The sequence below is a fragment of the Anomaloglossus baeobatrachus genome, chromosome 12 (genome assembly GCF_048569485.1).
Source record: "Anomaloglossus baeobatrachus isolate aAnoBae1 chromosome 12, aAnoBae1.hap1, whole genome shotgun sequence".
Taxonomy (NCBI): domain Eukaryota; kingdom Metazoa; phylum Chordata; class Amphibia; order Anura; family Aromobatidae; genus Anomaloglossus; species Anomaloglossus baeobatrachus.
The window spans coordinates 31,830,945-31,855,925 of record NC_134364.1 but is presented as its reverse complement, the minus strand read 5'-3'; the positions used below and the strand labels follow the sequence as shown (position 1 = coordinate 31,855,925).

Genomic DNA, 24,981 nt, shown 5'->3' with positions numbered 1-24,981 from the left:
GGAGTGCTCTGGTCCTGTCTGCCCCACCTATAGGAAAAACAAAGGTAAGATTCTCACAACGTCTCACAACTACGCACCTTCCATCGCCTTTAAGTGGGGACAGAACAGATACGGAACATGCTCAGTTAAAAAAAACAGATCCGGCGGCCGTATCAGTTTTTTTGCCGCATTACGCCGGCGTCCATAGGCTTCCATTATAAAAATACACCGTACGGCGCTGGATCCAGCGCAATACGTTTTTACGCCGGAGACAAAAAATGTTCCCCTCAGCGTTCCATACTGCCGCTGGAAAAGCACATGTTGCCGGATCCGGCAAAAGCTGGATGGAACGCAAGGCCATCCGGTACAATCCGGCGCTAATAGAAGAATAGAAGTCTACGGGGGGAAAAAACGGATCCGGTGGCAACAGACACTGGATCTGTTTTTTCAGGTTTTTGCTGCATTGTGCCTGATGGCAAAAAACTGATGTGTGAAAGCAGCCTAAGAAAGAAAAAAGAAAAAAAAAAAAAAAAAAAAATAGTAAAAGAAAAAGAAAAAAAAAAATAGTAGGAAAAAAACAAAACAAAAAAAAATAGTAAGAAAAAGGAAAATGGAGGGGGGGGTTGGGATTCGAAGAGATACATTATCTGTAATTTTGTAGTTTAACATAAATGTATTATATATGATTATTGATTATCTGTTTTTGTTATTACAAACTAATAAAAAGGTTAAAAAAAAAAAAAAAAAAAAGAAAGAATGGTAAGAGAAAAAAAAAGTAGTAAAAAAAAAGTGAGAAAAAAAGAGAAAAAAAATATTAAGAAAACAAAAGAAAAGAAAGAAGAAAAAAAAAGAAAAAGGAAAAAAAGAAAGAAAAGTAATAAAAGAAAAGAAAAAAAAAAAATTCGTAAAAAAGAAAAAAAATAGTAAGGAAAAAAAATTTAGTAAAATAAAAAGAGAAAAAAAAAAGTAGTCTTTTTTCCGTGCATAAGAGCTTGATAAATTATCTGTTTACTGTTAAATATCCCCCCTTACCTCGGCTACTTTATTTTTGGCTGCGTTCACATTCATTACCCACAGAGCTGCTGTCTGAGTCAGGATCTGACAGTTAGTCATAATATAAAAAAAATATATATATATATAAGCAGCGCTTTATACTCTTAACTGCTCCCTGCGCTGAAAAATAACCATTGACAAAACGACTTAATCTGCTCGTGTGGGCAGACGTAATTCACAGTAGGGGAAGGATATGGAAATGCTCAATTTTAAAGGATTTACTAGAATAAGATAATTACTTATTATTGCGGTGAATGGACATTGTGGCAGGTTCCCCGGGCGGCTATTTTCAGCGGCGGTCTGACCACGGACAGCCATATATTTTGGATGATTAAGTGATTACTAAGCGATGGAAACAAAGACAGAGATCCGTGGAGAAAACTAAATCTTCTGTAGGAAGGGGGAAAGAATACCGTACATGTTATATGTATTTCACGGGGGTCTGCTTAGAGCCTGGAGACCCCCACACTGCTGTGTTTCTTATGTAAATTTATTAACTATTCTATAGCATTAGATTGATAGGTCACAGTTTCTAAGTATGGAGTCCGGTGACAGATGATACATAAAAGGATATCAGACACGACAACAGGTTTCTTCTTTTTATCAGGGCTGAACGGGTCCTTCCGTTTTCGCCGAGACTGCAACTCGTCATTCCACAACTCTGAAAAATAAATGTCAAAATGTATTTTATTTTTAATCTATAGTAAAACTTTTGAAAAAGTAAAATTACATCAACGTAGGAAACAACAGACTCGCCCAAACCTATTGTTTGTATACAAGTTTATTCATGCTCTCAGCAAAGTTCATTTTGCAGAGAGGTGGAGTAGGTGAGCTGTGACATTGTCTATTGGGATTGGTGAAATCCTGTGTTATCTACTATACATAGGAGGTGCTATCAGTTATTGTAATGCTGCCTCTGATAACGAGATAGCTGAAAAGTCTACCACTATAAGATGTGTGTTTTTAATGTTAAACCCTTCAGCCCCAAGCCTATTTTGACCCTAAAGACCAGGCCATTTTTTGCAATTCTGACCAGTGTCACTTTATGAGGTTATAACTCTGGAACGCTTCAGCGGATCCCGGTGATTCTAAGATTGTTTTTTCGTGACATATTGGGCTTCATGTTAGTGGTAAATTTAGGCCGATATTTTTTGCATTTCTTTGTGAAAAAAACGGAAATTTCGCGAAAATTTTGAAAATTTTGTAATTTTCAAACTTTGAATTTTTATGCTCTAAAACCAACGAGACATATGACACAAAATAATTAATAAATAACATTTCCCACATGTCTATTTTACATCAGAACAATTTTGGGAAAAAAAAAAAATGTAAGGAAGTTATAGGGGTTCAAAGTTTATGAGCAATTTCTCATTTTTACAACAAAATTTACAAAGCCACTTTTTTTTAGGGACCACATCACATTTGAAGCAATTTTGAAAGGTCTACATGACACAGAACACCCAAAAGTGACACCATTCCAAAAACAGCACCCCTCAGGCTACTCAAAACCACATTCAAGAAGGTTATTAACCCTTCAGGTGCTTCACAGTAACTAAAGCAATGTGGAAGGAAAAAATGAACATTTTACTTTTTGCAACAAAAATGTTAATTTAGCCTCAAATATTGCATATTCACAAGGGTAGCAGGATTAAATGAACCCCCAAAATTTGTTGGGCAATTTCTACTGAACACGCAGATACCTCATATGTGGCGAAAAACCACTGTTTGGGCGCACGGCAGGACTCGGAAGGGAAGGAGCGCCATTTGACTTTTTTGAACAGAAAATTAGCTGGAATCGTTAGCCGCACCATGTTGCGTTTGGAGAGCCCCTGAGGTGCCGAAACAGTGGAGCTCCCCCACATGTGACCCCATTTTGGAAACTAGACCCCTCATGGAATTTATCTAGATGTTTATTGAGCACTTTGAGCCTCTGGGGGCTTCACAAAAGTTAATAGAGTTGAGCCGTGAAAATAAAAAAAGAAGGGAATTTTGTTTACTTACCGTAAATTCCTTTTCTTCTAGCTCCAATTGGGAGACCCAGACAATTGGGTGTATAGCTTCTGCCTCCGGAGGCCACACAAAGTATTACACTTAAAAGTGTAAGGCCCCTCCCCTTCTAGCTATACACCCCCAGTGGGATCACTGGCTCACCAGTTTTAGTGCCAAAGCAAGAAGGAGGAAAGCCAATAACTGGTTTAAAGACCAATTCAATCCGAGGAAACATCGGAGAACTGAACCATACCACATGAACAACATGTGTACCCGAAAAAACAGAAAAAACCCCGAGAAAACAGGGCGGGTGCTGGGTCTCCCAATTGGAGCTAGAAGAAAAGGAATTTACGGTAAGTAAACAAAATTCCCTTCTTCTTTTTCGCTCCTAATTGGGAGACCCAGACAATTGGGACGTCCAAAAGCAGTCCCTGGGTGGGTAAAAGAATACCTCGTGATAGGGCCGTCAAACAGCCCCTTCCTACAGGTGGGCAATCGCCGCCTGAAGGACTTATCTACCTAGGCTGGCGTCTGCCGAAGCGTAGGTATGCACCTGAAAATGCTTGGTAAAAGTATGCAGACTCAATCAGGTAGGTGCCTGACACACCTGCTGAGCCGTAGCCTGGTGCCGTAATGCCCAGGATGCACCCACGGCTCTGGTAGAATGGGCCTTCAGCATTGAGAGAACCAGAAGCCCAGTAGAACTGTAGGTTTCAAGAATTGGTTCCTCGATCCCCCGAGCCAGGGTGGATTCAGAAGCTTGCGACTGTTTACGCCGACCAGCGACAAGGACAAAGAGTGCATCCGGGTGGCGCAGGAGCGCCATGCGGGAAGTAGAACCTGAGTGCTCTCACCAGAACCAACAGATGCAAATCCTTCTGAAATTGATGGACTGGACGAGGACACACAGAAGGTGCGGTGATATCCTGATTGATATGAAAGTGGGATACCACCTTAGGGAGAAATTCCGGAATCGGACGCAGAACTACCCTGTCCTGGTGAAGGACCAGGAAAAGAGATTTGTATGAGAGCGTTGCTAGCTCGGAAACTCTCCTAAGAGACGAGACCGTTACTAGAAGGCCACTTCCCGAGAAAAGCGGGAAGGGAGACCTCTTTCAAAGGCTCGAAAGGCGGCATCTGGAAAGCAATTAGAACCTTGTTCAGATCCCAGGGCTCTAACGGCCGCCTGTACGGAGTGCTGAGAAGACAAACTCCCCGTAGGAACGTGCGTACCTGAGGAAGTCGTTTCTGAAAAAATACAGATAGCGCTGAGACTTGTCCCTAAAGGGAACTGAGCGACAACCCTTTTTCCAACCTAGATTACAGGAAGGAAGGAAACATAGACGATGCAACCGGCCAGGGAGAAACACCCTGCGCCGAGCACCGAGATAAGAATATCTTCCACGTCCTGTGGTCAATCTTGGCGGACGTTGGTATGCTAGCCTGTCTCATGGTGGCAACCACGTCCTGAGGTAATCCTGACGACACTAGGTTCCAGGACTCAAAGCCACACCATCAGGTTGAGGGCCGTAGAATTCAAATGGAAGAATGGCCCTTGAGACAGCCAGTCTGATTGGTCTGGTAGTGCCCCCGGTTAGCCTACCGTGAGGCACCACAGAACCGGGAACCACAACATCCTCGGCCAATCTGTAGCGACGAGGATGGCGCGGCCGCAGTCGGTCCTGATCTAACGCAGCACTCTGGGCAACAATGCCAGAGGTGGCACATAAGGTAGCTGGAACTGCGACCAATGCTGAACTAAGGCGTCTGCCGCCAGAGCTCGATGATTGTGAAACCGTGCCATGAAGCTGGCACATTGTTGTTGTGCCGTGACGCCATTAGATCGACGTCCGGCCTCTGTCAGCGGCGCCAGATCTCCTGAAACCCGTCCGGGTGAAGAGACCATACCCTTTCGGCCACACCCCGGCGACTTAGGAAGTCAGCTTCCTAGTTTTCCACGCCTGGGATGTGAACTGTGGATATGGTGGATGCCGTGTCTTCCACCCACATCAGAACCTGCCGGACTTCCTGGAAGGCTTGCCGGTTGCGCGTTCTTCCTTGGTGGTTGATGTATGCCACCGCTGTGGAGTTGTCCGACTGAAGTCGGATTTGCTTGCTTTCCAGCTGCTGTTGGAAGGTTTGTAGGGCAAGATACACTGCTCTGTGTTCAAGAACATTGATCTGAAGGGTGGACTCTTGCTGAGTCCACGTACCCTGAGCGCTGTGGTGGAGAAAAACTGCTCCCCACCCTGATAGACTCGCGTCTGTCGTAACTATCGCCCAGGATGGGGATAGGAAGGACCTTCTTTTTGACCATGAGGTGGGAAGAAGCCACCACCGTAGAGATTCCTTGGCCGCCTGAGAAAGAAAGACGACTCTGTTGAGGGAGGTCGACTCCCCGTCCCATTGGCGGAGAATGTCACATTGTAGTGGACGCAGATGAAACTGCGCGAAAAGAACTGCCTCCATTGCTACCATCTTACGTAGGAAGTGCATGAGGCGTCTTAATGTGTGCGACTGGTTCTTAAAGAAGAGATTGCAGCCCGTAGTGAATGCTGTTTGTCTAGCGGAAGCTTCACTATCGCTGAGAGAGTATGAAACTCCATGCCTAGATATGTTAGCGGTAGGGTCGGGGTCGGATCTGACTTTAAAAAGTTGATGATCCACCCAAAACTCTAGAGAGTCTCCAGCGCAACGTTCGGGCAGTGTCGGCATGTTTCCTAAGAGAGTGCCTTGACAAGTAGATCGTCTAAATATGGGATCACAGAGTGACCCTGAGAGTGCAGGACTGTGACTACTGCTGCCCTGACCTTGGCGAAGACCAGTGGAACTGTCGCTAGCCGGAAGGTAGAGCTACGAACAGAAGGTGTTCGTCTCCTATAACGAAGCGTAGAAACGCTAGTGCTCTGGATCAATCGGCACGTGTGGATAATCATCCTTGATGCCTAATGATGCTAGGAAATTTCCTTGGGACATTGAGGCGATGACATGGCGGAGGATTCCATCCGGAACCGCCTGGTGTCCACGAGCTTGCTGAGCAGTTTTAGATCCAGAACGGGACGGAACGGCCCGTTCTTATAGGCACCGCAAATAATTTGGGGTAAAAACCGTGACCTTGTTCCTGAAGAGGAACGGGGGTCATCACTCTTTCTGCCTATAGAGTGCACCCTGTTTGCAGAAGAGCAGCGGCTCGGCCGGGAGGTGGAGAAGTTCTGAAGAATCGAGTTGGAGGACGAGAAGTGAGCTCTATCCTGTACCCGTGAGACAGAATGTCTCACACCCAACGGTCATTGACCTATGGCAGCTAAATATCGCCAAGGCGGGAGAGCCTGCTACCGACCGAGGATGCGGAGAGAGGAGGCCGCAAGTCATGAGGAAGCCGCCTTGGAAGCGGGTTTTCAGACTGTCTCTTTTTTGGGCGTGACTGAGCCCGCCAAGAATCTGAGCTCCTCTGATCCTTTTGAGTCCACATTGGACGAGGAAAAATGGGACCTGCCCGAGCCTCGAAAAGACCGAAACCCCGACTGCCTCCTGCTCTGTTGGGGTTTGTGGTGTCCGGGCTGAGGAAAGGATGAATCCTTACCCCTGGACTGTTTAATGGTTACATCCAAACGCTCACCAAACAGTCGGTCAGCAGAAAAAAGGCAACTGGTTAAGCACCCTTTTCTGGAAGCAGAATCTGCCTTCCATTCACTTAACGAGCAGACCAGGCTCTGCTTAAAAACACGGAGTAGCGGAGGCTACTGCCGCACGGTTCGCAGAGTCTGGGGCAACGTGAATCGCGTAAGAAAACAAATGCAGACATTTGAGAGGTTAAGGATGCCACCTGCGGCACAGATGTACGTGTAACCGTGTCAATCTGTGTAAGACAAGCTGAAATAGCTTGGAGTGCCCCAAGGGTGAGAATGCTGGAGCCAACGGTGCGCCGACAGCCTCATAGATGGATTTAGACCAGAGATCCATCTGTCTGTCAGTGGCATCTTTAAGAGCAGCTCCATCTCCCACTGCAACTATGGATCTAGCTACAAGCCTGGAGATTGGAGGATGCCGGTTGGGACACTGGGTCCAGTCCTCGACCACGTCAGGGGGCAGGGATAACGTGTATCCTAACCCGTTTGGAGAAGCGCATATCTGGATAAGTGTGGTGTTCCTGGACTGCCTCTCTGAAGGCAGAGTGGTCCAGAAAAATACGTGAAGCTGACTCCTCCACTGGAGGAGCTGTGAGAAATAACCAACATTCTATTGATGGACGCTATAAGATTATTCACTATGGCGTCACCATTAGGTGTATCCAGATTGAGAGCGGTCTCAGGATCAGAATCCTGAGCCGCTACTTCCGCCTCATTACACAGAGAGTCCTTCTGCTAGGACCCTGATGAAACCGAGGGCCGCTCATAGTGAGCCCGCTTAGGCTGTCTGGGACCGACGTCTGTGCAGAGCCGTGACTCTGGGATGCATGTGACATTCCCGGAGCTGTTAGTTGTTCACACTGAGGGGGGCCATGGATCAATGATTCAACAGTGCCCATGTTGTGAGAGACATGTCCGGACTGCTAGGCTTCTAGTATCATAGCCATAGTCTCAGAGAATCTGTCAGTAAATACTGCAGACACCGTCCTCATCCTCTGGCCATTAGCAGAGACTCCGACTGAGATGTACCAGGGGGTCTATGTAACCTACCGGCCGTATAGCCGTACATGCTGTACCGGCTGCATAGAAAAACATGTGGTTCTGCACCTTTGTTTTACACAGAGAATATGCTGATAACTCCTCCGCACAATCCAGGAGGGTATATACAACGTGCGACCAAACAGTGCAATGTATATAGTACAAGCATATCTATAAGTGCACTTCTGCACTAGTGGGGTTAGCACCACAGGTGCTGCTTAACGCCTGTTGCAGCGATTGTGTGACTATCAGAATGCCAGGGTCTTCCACACTTGTCTCTGTATCGTACAGAAACTGACACTAATGGCTGCCGGCGTCCTGTATAGAGAAGGAAGCCGTGGGCATGCCTGAGAAAGTGCGGGAATCCGGTTTCACAGTGCACACAGTGAGAGGGGTGGAGTATGCAAAACATACTCCAGCTCTCAGCGCTGCTGTGCTATGCAGCGTCACGCCCCTACCCTGACTGTCAGGGCTGTGGGCGGTAACGAAGGGAGACTAGGCCCAGAAGCCGGGGACTCGAGTTAATAAGCGCGGCCGGCATATCAGTGCTGGCCGGCGCGGAAGTCCCCGGCGCACCACAAATCCCAGCGGCGCCTTAAATAAAAACGGCAGCGGCGGTTAGCGCGGTAGTCACCCAATACACTAACACACCCAGCAACGCTGTGGTGTGCGATGGCACTAGTGCGGACAGCGCCGCTGTCCCTGGCGCACTAACACACCCAGCAGTGCTGCCGTGTGTCTGCGCGGTCCCCACAGGGACACCGAGTACCTCCATGTAGCAGGGCCATGTCCCTGAAGATACTCCGCTCCATGTCCAGCAGATACCAGGGGCTGTGGATGGAGCACGGTCTCAGTGCTTGGAGACCGATAGAATCCCACTTCACCCAGAGCCCTGTAAAAAGGGATGGGGAAGGAAGCAGCATGTGGGCTCCAGCCTCCGTACCCGCAATGGGTACCTCAACCTTAACAAACACCTCCGACATGAAGTGGGGTGAGAAGGGAGCATGCTGGGAGCCCTGTATGGGCCCTCTTTTCTTCCATCCGACATAGTCAGCAGCTGCTGCTGACTAAACAGTGGAGCTATGCGTGGATGTGTTGCCTCCTTCGCACAAAGCACAAAACTGGTGAGCCAGTGATCCCACTGGGGGTGTATAGCTAGAAGGGGAGGGGCCTTACACTTAAGTGTAATACTTTGTGTGGCCTCCGGAGGCAGAAGCTATACACCCAATTGTCTGGGTCTCCCAATTAGGAGCGAAAAAGAAAAAAACTTTACCACAAAATTGTTACTTCAACCAGGTAGCTTTTTTTTTCACAAGGGTATCAGGAAAAATTGCACCATAAAATGTATTGTGCAATTTCTCCTGAGTACACAGATACCTCATATGTGGTGGAACTCAAATGTTTGGGCACACAGCAGGGCTCGGAAGGCAAGGAGCGTCATTTGACGTTTCAAACGCAAAATTGTCTGGGATAATTAGCGTATTCCATGTTGCGTTTGGAGACCCCCTGAGGTGCCGAAACAGTGGAGCTCCCCCACATGTGACCCCATTTTGGAAACTAGACCCCCATGGCATAGAAAAAAAAAAAAAACAGCGGAAGATGGGGGGGGGGGGCGGCAGCAGATGGGGGGGCAGCGGCATATAAAGGGAGCATCTGGGATTGTGAGACGGCGGCTGGGATAGGGTGGGGGCGGATGGGAGAGGGCGCAGTGGATGCAGGAGCGGCAGAGGATGGGGGGAGGGAGCAGGTGGGGGGGATGGGTGGGAGGGGAGTGGGAGGTGAGATTGGGGATAGTTACCCTACAGGATGGATGTAGGCAGCTGGATCACAGGAGATGAAGGAGGCAGCAGATCAGGGAGGGTGAGAGGTGGGGGAGGGAGCGCAGCGCAGATCACGGAGAAGACAGGTGAGCAGAGCACAGATCATGGGGGTGAGAGGTGAGGGAGAGCGGACAGCAGATCACGGGGGTGACCGGTGAGGGAGCGCAGATCACAGGGGTGAGAGGTGGAGGGTGAGGGAGCGCAGATCACGGGGGTGAGAGGTGGAGGGTGAGGGAGCGCAGATCACGGGGGTGAGAGGTGGAGGGAGAGTGGACAGCAGATCACGGGGGTGACAGGGGAGGGAGCGCACATCACGGGGGTGACAGGGGAGGGAGCGCACATCACGGGGGTGACAGGGGAGGGAGCGCACATCACGGGGGTGACAGGGGAGGGAGCGCACATCACGGCGGTGACAGGGGAGGGAGCGCACATCACGGCGGTGACAGGGGAGGGAGCGCACATCACGGCGGTGACAGGGGAGGGAGCGCACATCACGGCGGTGACAGGGGAGGGAGCGCACATCACGGCGGTGACAGGGGAGGGAGCGCACATCACGGCGGTGACAGGGGAGGGAGCGCACATCACGGCGGTGACAGGGGAGGGAGCGCACATCACGGCGGTGACAGGGGAGGGAGCGCACATCACGGCGGTGACAGGGGAGGGAGCGCACATCACGGCGGTGACAGGGGAGGGAGCGCACATCACGGCGGTGACAGGGGAGGGGGCGGGTAGCTGACCACGGGGGTGAGAGGTGGGGAGAGCGTGCAGCTGACCACGGGGGTGAGAGGTGGGGAGAGCGTGCAGCACATCACGGAGGGGAGGGGGCGAGCGAGCAGCACATCACGGAGGGGAGGGGGCGAGCGTGCAGCACATCACGGAGGGGAGGGGGCGAGCGAGCAGCACATCACGGAGGGGAGGGGGCGAGCGAGCAGCACATCACGGAGGGGAGGGGGCGAGCGAGCAGCACATCACGGAGGGGAGGGGGCGAGCGAGCAGCACATCACGGAGGGGAGGGGGCGAGCGAGCAGCACATCACGGAGGGGAGGGGGCGAGCGAGCAGCACATCACGGAGGGGAGGGGGGCGAGCGAGCAGCACATCACGGAGGGGAGGGGGCGAGCGAGCAGCACATCACGGAGGGGAGGGGGCGAGCGAGCAGCACATCACGGAGGGGAGGGGGCGAGCGAGCAGCACATCACGGAGGGGAGGGGGCGAGCGAGCAGCACATCACGGAGGGGAGGGGGCGAGCGAGCAGCACATCACGGAGGGGAGGGGGCGAGCGAGCAGCACATCACGGAGGGGAGGGGGCGAGCGAGCAGCACATCACGGAGGGGAGGGGGCGAGCGAGCAGCACATCACGGAGGGGAGGGGGCGAGCGAGCAGCACATCACGGAGGGAGGGGGCGAGCGAGCAGCACATCACGGAGGGGAGGGGGCGAGCGAGCAGCACATCACGGAGGGGAGGGGGGCGAGCGAGCAGCACATCACGGAGGGGAGGGGGCGAGCGAGCAGCACATCACGGAGGGGAGGGGGGCGAGCGAGCAGCACATCACGGAGGGGAGGGGGCGAGCGAGCAGCACATCACGGAGGGGAGGGGGCGAGCGAGCAGCACATCACGGAGGGGAGGGGGCGAGCGAGCAGCACATCACGGAGGGGAGGGGGCGAGCGAGCAGCACATCACGGAGGGGAGGGGGCGAGCGAGCAGCACATCACGGAGGGGAGGGGGCGAGCGAGCAGCACATCACGGAGGGGAGGGGGCGAGCGAGCAGCACATCACGGAGGGGAGGGGGCGAGCGAGCAGCACATCACGGAGGGGAGGGGGCGAGCGAGCAGCACATCACGGAGGGGAGGGGGCGAGCGAGCAGCACATCACGGAGGGGAGGGGGCGAGCGAGCAGCACATCACGGAGGGGAGGGGGCGAGCGAGCAGCACATCACGGAGGGGAGGGGGCGAGCGAGCAGCACATCACGGAGGGGAGGGGGCGAGCGAGCAGCACATCACGGAGGGGAGGGGGCGAGCGAGCAGCACATCACGGAGGGGAGGGGGCGAGCGAGCAGCACATCACAGAGGGGAGGGGGCGAGCGAGCAGCACATCACGGAGGGGAGGGGGCGAGCGAGCAGCACATCACGGAGGGGAGGGGGCGAGCGAGCAGCACATCACGGAGGGGAGGGGGCGAGCGAGCAGCACATCACGGAGGGGAGGGGGCGAGCGAGCAGCACATCACGGAGGGGAGGGGGCGAGCGAGCAGCACATCACGGAGGGGAGGGGGCGAGCGAGCAGCACATCACGGAGGGGAGGGGGCGAGCGAGCAGCACATCACGGAGGGGAGGGGGCGAGCGAGCAGCACATCACGGAGGGGAGGGGGCGAGCGAGCAGCACATCACGGAGGGGAGGGGGCGAGCGAGCAGCACATCACGGAGGGGAGGGGGCGAGCGAGCAGCACATCACGGAGGGGAGGGGGCGAGCGAGCAGCACATCACTGAGGGGAGGGGGCGAGCGAGCAGCACATCACTGAGGGGAGGGGGCGAGCGAGCAGCACATCACGGAGGGGAGGGGGCGAGCGAGCAGCACATCACGGAGGGGAGGGGGCGAGCGAGCAGCACATCACGGAGGGGAGGGGGCGAGCGAGCAGCACATCACGGAGGGGAGGGGGCGAGCGAGCAGCACATCACGGAGGGGAGGGGGCGAGCGAGCAGCACATCACGGAGGGGAGGGGGCGAGCGAGCAGCACATCACGGAGGGGAGGGGGCGAGCGAGCAGCACATCACGGAGGGGAGGGGGCGAGCGAGCAGCACATCACGGAGGGGAGGGGGCGAGCAGCACATCACGGAGGGGAGGGGGCGAGCGAGCAGCACATCACGGAGGGGAGGGGGGCGGGCACCGATCACGAGGGGGAGGGGCCGGGCAGCAGATCGGAGGGAGCGGTGGCACTATGACAGATGGAGGAGGACAGGGTGCACGATCCCTGTCCTCCTCCATCTGTCATAGTGCCACTGCTCCCTCCGATCTGCTGCACGGAGGTGAGGGGCCGGGCAGCAGATTGGGGGGAGCGGTGGCACTGTGGCAGATGGAGGGCGGCGGCGGCAGCGGATCGGGAGGTGTGGGGGTGAGGGTGCGGGCAGGAGATCGGGGAGACAGGTGGCAGATCGCGGAGGGCAGCGGCGGCGGCGGATCGGGACGCTTTTCGTACAGTGCAATGGCAGCGCGGCAACTTCCGGGTCCCATGCTCCGGTCTCATAACAGCATGGGACCGGAGCTTGTCGCCCTGCCATTGCACTGTGTACACTCACTGTTCTCAGTGTGCTGGCGTGCTGCAGGGACAAGTGAAGCTGATGGGGGCGGTCACCGGCAACAGCTCCACTGTGATTGGAGAAATCGGTCACAAGGCCGATCTCTCCAATCAGAGCATTGGAGCTGGGGGAGGGTGATCCAGTGAGGTCACCCAGCTCCAGCCAATGGCCAGTGCTACAGCTGCACTGGGCAGGGCTGGATTTCAATGTTTCAGTCATTTTAAATGGCTGGAACATTACAGTGGCTGTGATTGGTTGAGCGGCGTTCGTCAGCCAATCACAGCCTCCGTAGGTCCGGGGAGGAGGCACCACCCCTCCTAAGGTCAGGAACAGGTCCCCTCCTCCCCGAATCTGCGGTTTTTGTTAACATATTGCAGTCACCGGAGGCTCCGGTGCAGCGATTCCGCCATGACGGAAAGATCCGTCCTTGGTCGTTAAGGCCCAGGGCACAAGGACGGATCTTTCCGTCCATGGTCGTGAAGGGGTTAATATAGATTGTGATATGGAACAAAAAAGGGGCAAAAAAAATTATAATATATATTTTTATTTTTTTTTTATACATGACACACACACAGATACAAATGGGGAAAATAAGTATTTGATACACTGCCAATTTTGCAAGTTTTCCCACCTGCAAAAAATGGAGAGGTCTGTAATGTTTATCATAGGGAACTTTAACTGTGACAGATAGAATAATGAAATAAAATCCAGAAAATCACACTTTATTATTTTTAAATAATTACTTTGCATTTCATTGCCATTAAGGTCTAAACTGGTGGCAACAAAAGTGAGTACACCCCTGAGTGACATGACCAAATTGTGCCCAATTAGCCATTTTCCCTCTCCAGTGTCATGTGACTTAGTGTTACGGGGTCTCAGGTGTGAATGGGGAGCAGGGGTGGTAACAGACACACACAAAGTTAGGCATTTTTGGCTTTTGGGTGAAATTTCAGGACGATCCCAAAATGCACGAAAAGGTTAATGTGATCTTCTCTAGTCTTTCGGATGCACATATCCAATTATTTAATGGTTCAGTACTTTTTGCACAATTTGCACTTCAACAAGGAGCTTAATGGCAAAATTCACAACAGGAGTTTGATGCATAAATCGCCCAATAACATTCAGTGTTAAATCAGAATTGGTATTTACAGTCCTCCTCATCCCACTGTTCACATTTTGACATCATGAGACCAAGACGACACCCAACAATTGATCAGCAGCACCACGCCATTATGAGGCTTCAAGCAGGATGATCTCAGAGGGAAGTGGTCACTGAGCTGAGTGTGTCACCAGCAGGTTGCAACAGAGACACAGAGAGACTGAAAGTCACATAAAGGCAGAGAAGTGGATATTCTCTGTCTACATTCCACGCTGATGGCAGCTTCATTGTGATCAATGCTCTTTGCAGCCGAATGATGAATGCCGCACAACTCCAGGCACATTTAAAGGGAGGTGAGAGGCCCTCAAGTGTCACATCAAACTATTTGAAACCGTTTACATCAGTGTGGTCTGCGTGCTAGACGACCCGCAAGGTACCTGACCACACCACCAAACACTGGCATCATCTACGCTGGATGAGGGACCAGTGGCCTCCGTGCTGTTCACTGATAAGTCTATTCACACAAGACACCAGCATAACTATGTACAAAATGTATATAATGTGTAGAGTATAAGATAATGATAATAATGTTTGTAGGAAATATTGCCATCTAGTGGCCGGATAAGATAATGCTGGTAGAAAAAGATGACAGAAGTACACTGGAACCTTTGTTTACGAGAACAATCCGTTCTGGGCCTGTGCTTGTTAACCAAGCTACTCGTTCAGCAAAGCAAGATTTCCCATAGGAAATCATTACAATGCAGACAATTCATTCCACAACTTGTTATACGTCCCATCCTGGTCCCCTCTTCTGCCATTCCACACATGCACAAACACGTACAAACACGCACGCGTACAAACACGCACGCGTACAAACACGCACGCGTACAAACACGCACGCGTACAAACACGCACGCGTACAAACACGCACACGTACAAACACGCACACGTACAAACACGCACACGTACAAACACGCACACGTACAAACACGCACACGTACAAACACGCACACGTACAAACACCCCCAAACACACACACCCCCCCCAAACACACACACACCCCCCCAAACACACACACACCCGCCCAAACACACACACACCCCCCCCAAAACACACACACACCCCCCCAAACACACACACACCCCCCCAAACACACACACACCCCCCCAAACACACACACACACACACACACACACCCAAACACACACACACACACCCCAAACACACACACCCAAACATATTATTCTTACCTTACCTTCCATCGCCGTCTCCTGGGACTTGCTGTTCGCCGGTACGGGCTGTGTATCGGGTAACCATGACGACGAGGGAGGAACTTCCGCACCCAGAGCGCTGACGTCAAAGGCAGGAGCCGCTTGCCTCTGATTGGTCAGTGCGCTGCCTTTGAGTAGCGGCTGACAGCGGACCTCGTCGCGATGCTTGCAGATACACAGCCTGGAGTGGCGAACTACAGGACCCAGGAGACCGGCGATGGAACGGGAGGTACACATATTATGCTCATCTTACCTTCTGCTCCATCGCTGGCCTCCTGGGTCTTTTAGTTCGCCGCGAGGGTTCCTCCCTCGTCGCGATGTACCGGCGAACTATAAGAACCACGAGGCCGGCGATGGAACAGAAGGTAAGGTGAGCATAATACTGTATGTGTGTGCGTACATGTGTGCGCTTGTGTGGACTGCAAGAGCGGGTCAGAGCGCGGTGGATGTATGGAACCGGAAGTGTGTGCGGTGAGGATTTTGCTCGTACAGCAAGGCTTTCTCGTAAACAGAGTTACACATTTACAGAAAGCTTTGCTTGTTCAGCGAAATTCTCGTTAACTGGGTTACTTGTTAAGTGAGGTTCCACTGTATAAGAAAGAGTTAAGCCATGGGAATAGCCCACACGGGTAAGAGCCAGTCACATAGATCGGGCTGACTCCACTTCAGATGTCCACAGAGGGTATGACTGGAGTTGGGAATGACTGTGCAGGTCGAGTAATGCCAACAGGCTGCGGATAGAGGGTGAAAAGCTGACTCCAAAGCAGCAGAAGAACGTGTGGTCACGTGAAGTCCCCTGAAAGAACTACCATTCCTTACCAAAAGACTAAAGGGCTAGGAACGAACGAACAGCCCCTAACCTAGAGACTGTCCTGATGGGAGAGCTGCAAGCAGGGTCCATTACTCTCCAAGGCAAGGGTAAGCACCCGTGACGAAGCAGAAGGGATCCAACTTCAGATCTAGCACCTTTGGCAGCTTATGCGAGTGAACAGCACTGCACTAGAGATATGGAGACTCCCTTACCCCCTCTGGTATGAACAGGCTATTGTGTACACAGGAAGGGCCTGCGTTTCTATCCCAGGGCCGGCTCCAGGTTTTTGTGGGCCCCAGACAAAAGAGTCTCAGTGGGCCCCATCTACACGCAGACACACATATACACAGATACGTACACATACAGGCATATGTACATATACATATTTAAAGAGAAATTCACAAAAATACATATAAAACCGACAAATATATATTCAGTCATATACACTGACATACACAGACACACATCATATATACAGACACAGATGCATTAGAAGTATTTTTTAATATGGGGAAGCCGGCAGCAGCCGCACTCACCTCCCCCACTTGTCACCCATCTAGCTCCTCCCGGGCATGTGGCTGTGCCACACTTACTGGTGGCCGTCACTAACAGACATGGTCGCACACAAAGCACACTGACACTGCTGTATATACATTACAGGAGAAGCTGGGGTATACAGCACTGGGGCGGAGGTGACAAAGCTCTGGGATGGTATACAGCACTGGGGCGGGGGGTGGGCATATAGCTCTAGAGGGGGGTATACAGCACTGGAGTAGGAGGACAAACAGTTCTGGGGGTATACAGCATTGGGGTGGGGGAACATACAGTTGTGGGGTGTATACAGCACTGTGGTGGAGTGGAACACAGTTTTGAGGGGAAAAAGCACTGGGGTCAGGGAACATACAGTTCTGGGAGTATACAGCACTAGGGTCAGGGGACAGACCGTTCTGAGAGGGTATACTCTACTGCGGTAAGGAGACAGACAGTTCTTGGGGGTATACAGCACTGTGGTGGGGAGCAAACAGTTCGGAAGGGTATACAGCACTGGGATCAGGGGACACAGGTTTGTAGGGTATACAGCACTGTGGTGAGGAGCAAATAGTTCTGAAGGGTATACAGCACTGGGGTCAGTGGACACACAGGTTTGGAGGGTATACAGCACTGTGGTGAGGAGCAAATAGTTCTGAAGGGTATACAGCACTGGGGTCAGTGGACACACAGATTTGGAGGGTATACAGCACTGTGGTGGGGTCAGGGAACAGTCCTGGAGGGTATAAAGCACTGGGGTCATGGGACAGTTCTGGGGGAGGGGGGGGGCATACAGCTCAGTGGGATGTTGGTACTGCGGCTCCTCTCTTCATGGTAGATGCTAGAGTGTATGGGCTCCATCCAGGTACCTTCTCTTTATCTGTAGGACGGGTCTACTGAGGAGTTAATCTGCAGGTTAATAGTGTTCTAAATTCTATTTGTTGTGGATTTTGCCTGCATCAGTGTAACGGGTAAAATGTAAGTTTTCAGGATAGTTCTGTATCACACATCACATGGTAGACGGGCTATAACCTGGTGTAATGGTGGCTGAGCTCGTTATTATTTGTATTCCAGTAGATGGTAGAGGGGCAGAGAGGCGACTTGTTTAGCAATTCTACTCCTAAGCAGGGGCACTAACCATCTGCAGACCTTGCACTGGGCACCCTGCTGCCTCCTAGGCTCCATGTTCAGTATTACATTGCCCCATATAGTGCCAGCTTCTCTACTGGGCACAGGAGGCGGATGCACAGCACGGACCAGAGGTGATCAGCGCTGAAGCGAAGTACAAAAGTACAAGGAAGGAAAGCTTCCAGTAGTGTCCGTTACCTGAGGTAATATCAATACTGTGACGATCCTCCTCCAGTCTTCGGATTTTCTCTTCTAATTCACTTTGGACCGTGTCATAAAGTAGCAGCTTCTCACTCTGAAACACAAGAGAAAGTTCAGTGACACAATCTCCTTAGGAAAAAAAAAAAGGGGCGTATGACCGGCTGAAAGACAACTGACTGCAGCAGGAGCCCCCCCACTGCAGCAGGAGCCAACACCCCCCCCCCCCACTGCAGCAGGAGCCTCCCCCCCCCCCCCTGCAGCAGGAGCCTCCACCCCCCACTGCAGCAGAAGCCTCCCCCCCCACTGCAGCAGAAGCCTCCCCCCCCACTGCAGCAGAAGCCTCCCCCCCCCACTGCAGCAGAAGCCTCCCCCCCCACTGCAGCAGAAGCCTCCCCCCCACTGCAGCAGAAGCCTCCCCCCCACTGCAGCAGAAGCCTCCTCCCCCCCACTGCAGCAGAAGCCTCCTCCCCCCCACTGCAGCAGAAGCCTCCTCCCCCCCACTGCAGCAGAAGCCTCCTCCCCCCCACTGCAGCAGAAGCCTCCTCCCCCCCACTGCAGCAGAAGCCTCCTCCCCCCCACTGCAGCAGAAGCCTCCTCCCCCCCACTGCAGCAGAAGCCTCCTCCCCCCCACTGCAGCAGAAGCCTCCTCCCCCCCACTGCAGCAGAAGCCTCCTCCCCCCCACTGCAGCAGAAGCCTCCTCCCCCCCACTGCAGCAGAAGCCTCCTCCTCCCCACTGCAGCAGAAGCCTCCTCCCCCCCACTGCAGCAGAAGCCTCCTCCCCCCCCACTGCAGCAGAAGCCTCCTCCCCCCCACTGCAGCAGAAGCCTCCCCCCCACTGCAGCAGAAGCCTCCCCCCCCACTGCAGCAGAAGCCTCCCCCCCACTGCAGCAGAAGCCTCCCCCCCACTGCAGCAGAAGCCTCCCCCCCACTGCAGCAGAAGCCTCCCCCCCCACTGCAGCAGAAGCCTCCCCCCCACTGCAGCAGAAGCCTCCCCCTCCCCCACTGCAGCAGGACACAGATTGATAATCCACTTCCTTTGATAAAGGCCAACCCACCCCCTTTCATTGTCAAAAATGGAAGAGAGCAGGGGGAAAAGAGAAATAAAAAAAAAAAATACATTTCAAAGTATTGAGTGGAAATCCTGACATGTGAATAAGGCCGTGCGTGGAATTCAAGGTTTCTACTGTATTAGTTGCAATTAGAGACAGTTCTCTACTGTGCGGCACCAGCGCAATCAGAGCACAGGTTCCCGTCACACATGAGATTGGGCCCAATCCTGTACATTAATGTTATATCTCCAGTCCACTATATGGCACAAGATGCAGCCATAGTCCCTGCGATACCCTGTAGTAAGCAGAGGGGTCAATGCATTATTGCTTTGACATTTCACCATTGTGAGGCTGTCTGATTTATCAATATACCTGTCACAAGAACGACGTGCAGCAAAACTGCAAGAAAGGCAATGCAATGCAGGGGAGCGTCACTGTTACAGCCCAGGACCCCCAGCAATGGGAGTCCCAGCAGTCAGCTGTCATCTGCAGGACGTATTCAGCAGTACTGCTACTATTGGCCAGCATTGTAATCAGTGCTCTTACCATGTAATATGCAAACCACATAAAAGGGAGAAAGGACAGAAAATGACGGAGCATTTAAGGCTTATTATAAAAATATCAACTTTATTAAGAACAAAATTGTAAAAAAAAAAATCATCAATTTTTTTCAAAATTACAATATGATGGTGCTAGATGTTATAGTGGATGAAAATCTTAATTACTCACCGGTAATGGGATTTTCAATAGCCCATGACAGCACCACATGAGAGAGATAGGTTCCGCCCACATCAGGACAGGAAACCCACTGATAAAAAGGCGGTACCTCTCCTCCACATCAGTAGGTTTTCAGAGCCAGAGAGGACCAACAAAACACAATAAACAGATTAATCACACCACCACCCAAGGAAAACACCAATAACTCTAACACTCCCCGAAGGGTGCCCACAACCAGTGAATAGGGGGGGAACTAAGGGTGCTGTCATGGGCTATTGAAAATCCCAATTACCGGTGAGTAATTAAGATTTTTCCCTGCCGCCCATGACAGCACCACATGAGAGATTTATATAGACCAACCACCTTAGGGAGGGACCACCGCTTGTAAGACCCGTCTCCCAAAGGAAAGGTCAGTTGTGGAGGACAAGTCCAGCCTATAGTGCCGAAAGAAAGTCCCAGGAGACGACCAAGTAGCCCGCCCGACAGATCTGGTCAAGAGAGGCATCCGCCCTCTCCGCCCAAGATGTAGACACTGCTCTAGTGGAGTGCGCCCTTATGCCCGGAGGAGGAGTGGCGTCTTTAGCCGAGTACGCCAAACCGATGGCATCCCTGACCCATCTGGCCAAGGTAGCCTTAGAAGCCCCATGCCCCCTGGACTGCCCCTGAAAAGTGACAAACAGGACCTGAGACTTCCTCCATTCCCTAGTCCTATCTAGGTACGTGACCAAGGCCCTCCGGACATCCAACGTGTGTAACCTAGCCTCCATCTCGTTCCGAGGGGGGTCACAGAGGGAAGGGAGCACGATCTCTTGGGACCTATGAAAAGGTGTAGAAACCTTGGGCAAGTAGAAAGGATCAGTACGCAACACTACCCTATCATCCAGAATCTGGGTATAAGGGTGAACCACAGACAAGGCTTGGAGATCCCCCACCCGCCTGGCCGAGGTGAGTGCGACGAGGAGAAAAACCTTAAGGGACAGCAGTTTGAGAGGGACTTCCCCTAAGGGCTCAAACGGAGGCCCTGTGAGGGCATCCAACACTAAATTAAGGTCCCATGGGGGAACCCTGGGAGCCTGAACAGGTACAGACCTGGACTTAGATTTAATGAAACGGCAAATCCATTCATTCTGCGCCAGACTACAATGAAACAGTGCCCCTAAGGCCGATACCTGCACCTTGAGCGTACTGGTGGAGAGCCCCAATTCCAACCCCCTCTGGAGGAATTCTAGAATAGCCGAGATAGGAGGGGGGCCCTCCGCCCGAGCCCCCGACTGAAGGAGAAAGCGCTTCCAGACCCTACCGTAAATGGCCGTGGTGACCGCTTTCCTACTGCGAAGAAGAGTATCGAGTAAGCCAGAGGAAAACCCCCGTCGAGCTAGCAGCCGCCGCTCAAACGCCAAGCCGTCAAATGGAGAGCCGGGTCGGGGGGGGTGACGGACTGGGCCCTGGGACAGGAGATGAGGGGCGTCCGGGAGAACCCAAGGATCCACCAGAGACAGTGTCCGCAGCCAGTAAAACCACGCCCGTTTCGGCCAGAAGGGGGCGATGAGAATAACCTCTGCTCTGTCGGTCCGGATTTTCCGGAGAACCGAAGGCAACAGGATCAGAGGAGGAAACGCGTACAGGAGGCCGTGAGACCAAGACATCTGGAAGGCATCGAGGGCAACAGGATCGTCTCGGGGGTTGAGAGAGCAGAACCTGTCCACTTTCCGATTCGCCTTGGTAGCGAACAGGTCTAGAACAGGGACACCCCATAGAAGCGTGATCTTGCGAAAGACCTCCGGGTCCAAGGACCACTCCCCCTGACGGAGACAGTGCCGGCTGAGGAAGTCTGCCTCCTCGTTGTCCGTCCCCTTGATATGAAGAGCTGTCAAGGAGGAGAGATGTTGTTCGGCCAGCTGGAAGATGTGCATAGTCAGAGTCAGAAGAGAAGGGGATCTGGTGCCGCCCTGATGGTTGACGTACGCCACCGTCACCCTGTTGTCCGAAAGGATCCGAACATGGCGACCTCTCAAGAAGGGGAGGAACCCCTCTAGTGCCTTGAGAACCGCCATGAGCTCCCTGTAGTTGGAGGACTGTCTGACCAACTGAGCGTCCCAGGGACCCTGAAGCACCTGTTGGCGTAGATGGGCACCCCACCCCCAATGGCTGGCATCCGTGACTATTGTGTCCGTGACCGGGGAAAGCCAAGGAACCCCCATCCGGAGGTGAGAGGGGTCCTGCCACCAACCCAGGGAGTGCAAGGTGGCTGCAGACAGGGTCAATTGTTTCTCCAAACAGCCTCCAAACAGTCTCTGAAACTGAAGGACCTCCATCTGGAGGATTCTGGAACGCAGTTGGGCCCACCATACTCCAGGGATGCAAGAGGTAAGAGTCCCGACCAGCGACATAGCCTGCCGTAAGGACATGCTTGGGCAACTCCTTACGGAAGAGAGAAAGGACAAGATCCTGGCGACCTTGTCCTCTGGCAGGTGGCACAACTGGCTGGTGGAGTCCAAGACGAGACCCAGGAAGACTTGACACTGGAGAGGCTGGAGTCTGGACTTCTGCTGATTCACCACCCACCCCAGGCTTTCCAGGATGGTGATGACCCTGGTCACGTGAGCCGCACATAGAGACTCCGACTGACCCACTATCAGGAGGTCGTCCAGATACGGAATGATCAATATGTCCTGTTCCCTGACATGTGCCATGACCTCCGCGAGGACTTTGGTGAAGATCCGTGGGGCCATGGAAAGCCCGAATGGCAGCGCTGCGAATTGGAAGTGTCTCAGCCTCCCGGAGACGTGTAGTGCGAACCTGAGAAACCGCCGGTGAGACGGAAAAATAGGGATGTGATAATAGGCGTCCTTTAAGTCGAGGACCGCCATAAAACACTCTGGATACAACAGCCTGACAGTTGACTTCATGGTCTCCATTTTGAAGGCTCGCTGCACCAGATGCAAATTTAAGTTCCTCAGGTTGAAGATGGTGCGGAAGGTGGAGTCCGGCTTCCGAACCAGAAACAGAGTGGAGTAAAAGCCGTCCCCTTCTTGTTCTATGGGGACCTCCTGAACGACCTTCCTCGAGAGGAGAGTTAGCACTTCCACTTCCAAGGCCATCTGCCGCTCTGGGGACCGCAAGGAAGTTATTATGAGAGACCCCCGAGGGGGTGAACGGAAGTCCAATTTTAACCCTTCCTCCACAATCTGAAGGAGCCACCTGTTGGAGGAGATTGCCTGCCATGCATGGAGGAAGAGGGACAGCCGACCCCCTACCTGATGACAGGCGTCATTGAGAGGGCTTGGGCTTACTATCGGAGCGCTTGCCAAAGAGAAAGCCCGAGGTAGGCTTTCTACGGTCCTTCCACTGATCCTGCGGTTTTTGAGACTTCTTTGCGAAAAACTGACGTCTCCGAAAGGGCCGGCTGCGAGAGGACGCCACCGGAAAAACTGGAAACCCCTGTTTCTTATCGGATGCCTTAGTGAGGAGGTCGTCCAGGCCAGAGCCAAAAAGATAGGCACCTTCACAAGGCATGCTGCATAGTCGCCCCTTGGATTGGACATCACCCTTCCAAGTTTTCAGCCAGAGGGCCCGACGCGCGGAATTGGAAAGCGCCGCCGACCTGGCAAATAGTCTTAAAGAATCAACCGAGGCATCAGCCATAAAGGCAGCAGCACCCTGTATTAAGGGCAAGGACGAGATAATATCTTTCCTAGGAGTGTCATTGCGCAACTGGTCTTCTAACTGCTGAAGCCACACCATTAAAGACCGGGCAACACAGGCGCTGGTCACGGCCGGGCGCAAGCCACCTGCCGTAGACTCCCATGTACCTCTCAGAAAACCATCAGCCTTCCTATCCAGCTGATCCTTAAGGGACCCCAAGTCCTCAAACGGCAAGGTAGTGGAACGAGACGCCTTGGCAATAGCGACATCAATTTTCGGGGTTCTATCCCAAGAGGTAGACGCTTCTTCATCCACAGGGTACTTCCTTTTAAGGGAAGAGCTAAGATTCAACCTTTTGTCCACTTTATTCCACTGGTCAGCAATGAGACTTTGAACCTTCTGGGGAATGGGAAACCCCTTACGCTTCCTGGAATCCAAGCCCCCAAACATGACATCCTGGGTAGATTCGGGCCCCCGGGGGTGCACTATACCCATGGTCGAACGTACTGCCTTCACCAAAGGTCCTACGTCTGCTGTAGGAAAACAAGGACGACCACCTTCATCGGAAGAGGAGCCAGAATCGGAGGGGGAGGATCCCGAGGATCCCGACGACCGAGAGCCCTGAGCCGAACCCGCCGAGGTATCGGGAGTAGACAGCTTATGATGACGGGATTTCTTGCGCCTCTTGCCCCCCTTAAGGGATTTAAGGGACTCCTGTACTTCCGCTCTGATAATGGAACGTAATTCAGATGAGAACCCCGGCCCCTCTTTGAGTAGGGTCTGTTGAATACAGCCTGCACACAGGGCCTTGGTGTAATCCGAAGACAGGGAGGAGTGGCATATGGCACATTCCTTGTGACGCTGCTTGGAGGCACATTTTGTCGGTACCTAACAAGAGAGGGGACACGGAAACTGGGACTTAGAAACATGGAAGACCACGAAGTCCACTCACCCCCACGACTCCAGGCAATACCGGATCAGGAGGCGGCTTATCTCCCTTGGACCTCTTGGGACCCACCGACCGAACGCTGCCCGGACTGGATACAGCCTTCCGGGAACGATCCGCAGAGCCGCGTTCCGAGCCACGCTGTGGCGACTCCTTGCGCTGCTCCTTGCTGCGGGGTGAATCTCCTGCCATAATGGTAACAAAGGAGGAGAAAAAACTCACCAGTCCCAAGCGCCGGTCACATTTGTCTCGTTACATGGGCGCCGCCATCTTGGATCCTAGTGCGCATGCGCACACCAGTCACTTCCTGGTCGCATTGCGCACGTCACCATGGAATCGCGTCACTTCCGGCCGGAGCGTCCAGCTTCACTCCAGCGTGCTGCACAGCAGGGACAAGCCTTCCAGCGGCCGCCGTGAGCGCGCACATCCCTGGAGCGACGCCGGGCCGAGCTCCCGCTCCAGGCCCGCGCCTCACCGCCGCAGAGGTCTGAGACCGAGGGGGGGTGCAGCCAGGCCCGAGCACCGGCTTCAGGTAAGTACCAGTCTTCCACACCGGGACGGACCTTGGACAGCAATGGGTTGTCCATACCAGGACAGGAAACCAAACTGATGTGGAGGAGAGGTACCGCCTTTTTATCAGTGGGTTTCCTGTCCTGATGTGGGCGGAACCTATCTCTCTCATGTGGTGCTGTCATGGGCGGCAGGGAAAAACCCACATGCTAGTGGGGGGCCCAGGCAACAAACACAAGAATAATGGGAAGTCCAAGAAGGGGGGGGCTATAATATATA

At 53.1% G+C, this 24,981-nt stretch overlaps 1 protein-coding gene across 1 annotated transcript in view; it reads right to left on the bottom strand.

Moving 5' to 3' along the window:
- The window catches only part of BRMS1L (BRMS1 like transcriptional repressor), a 65,009-nt gene that overhangs the window by 27,003 nt on the left and 13,025 nt on the right, over positions 1-24,981 (bottom strand). Inside the window, exons 5-6 of the mRNA XM_075329491.1 lie at positions 17,832-17,928; positions 1,607-1,693 (exon numbers count right to left, since the gene is read on the bottom strand). Of these exons, the coding sequence (XP_075185606.1) occupies positions 1,607-1,693; positions 17,832-17,928 (184 nt within the window). The remainder of the gene's footprint in view (positions 1-1,606; positions 1,694-17,831; positions 17,929-24,981) is intronic.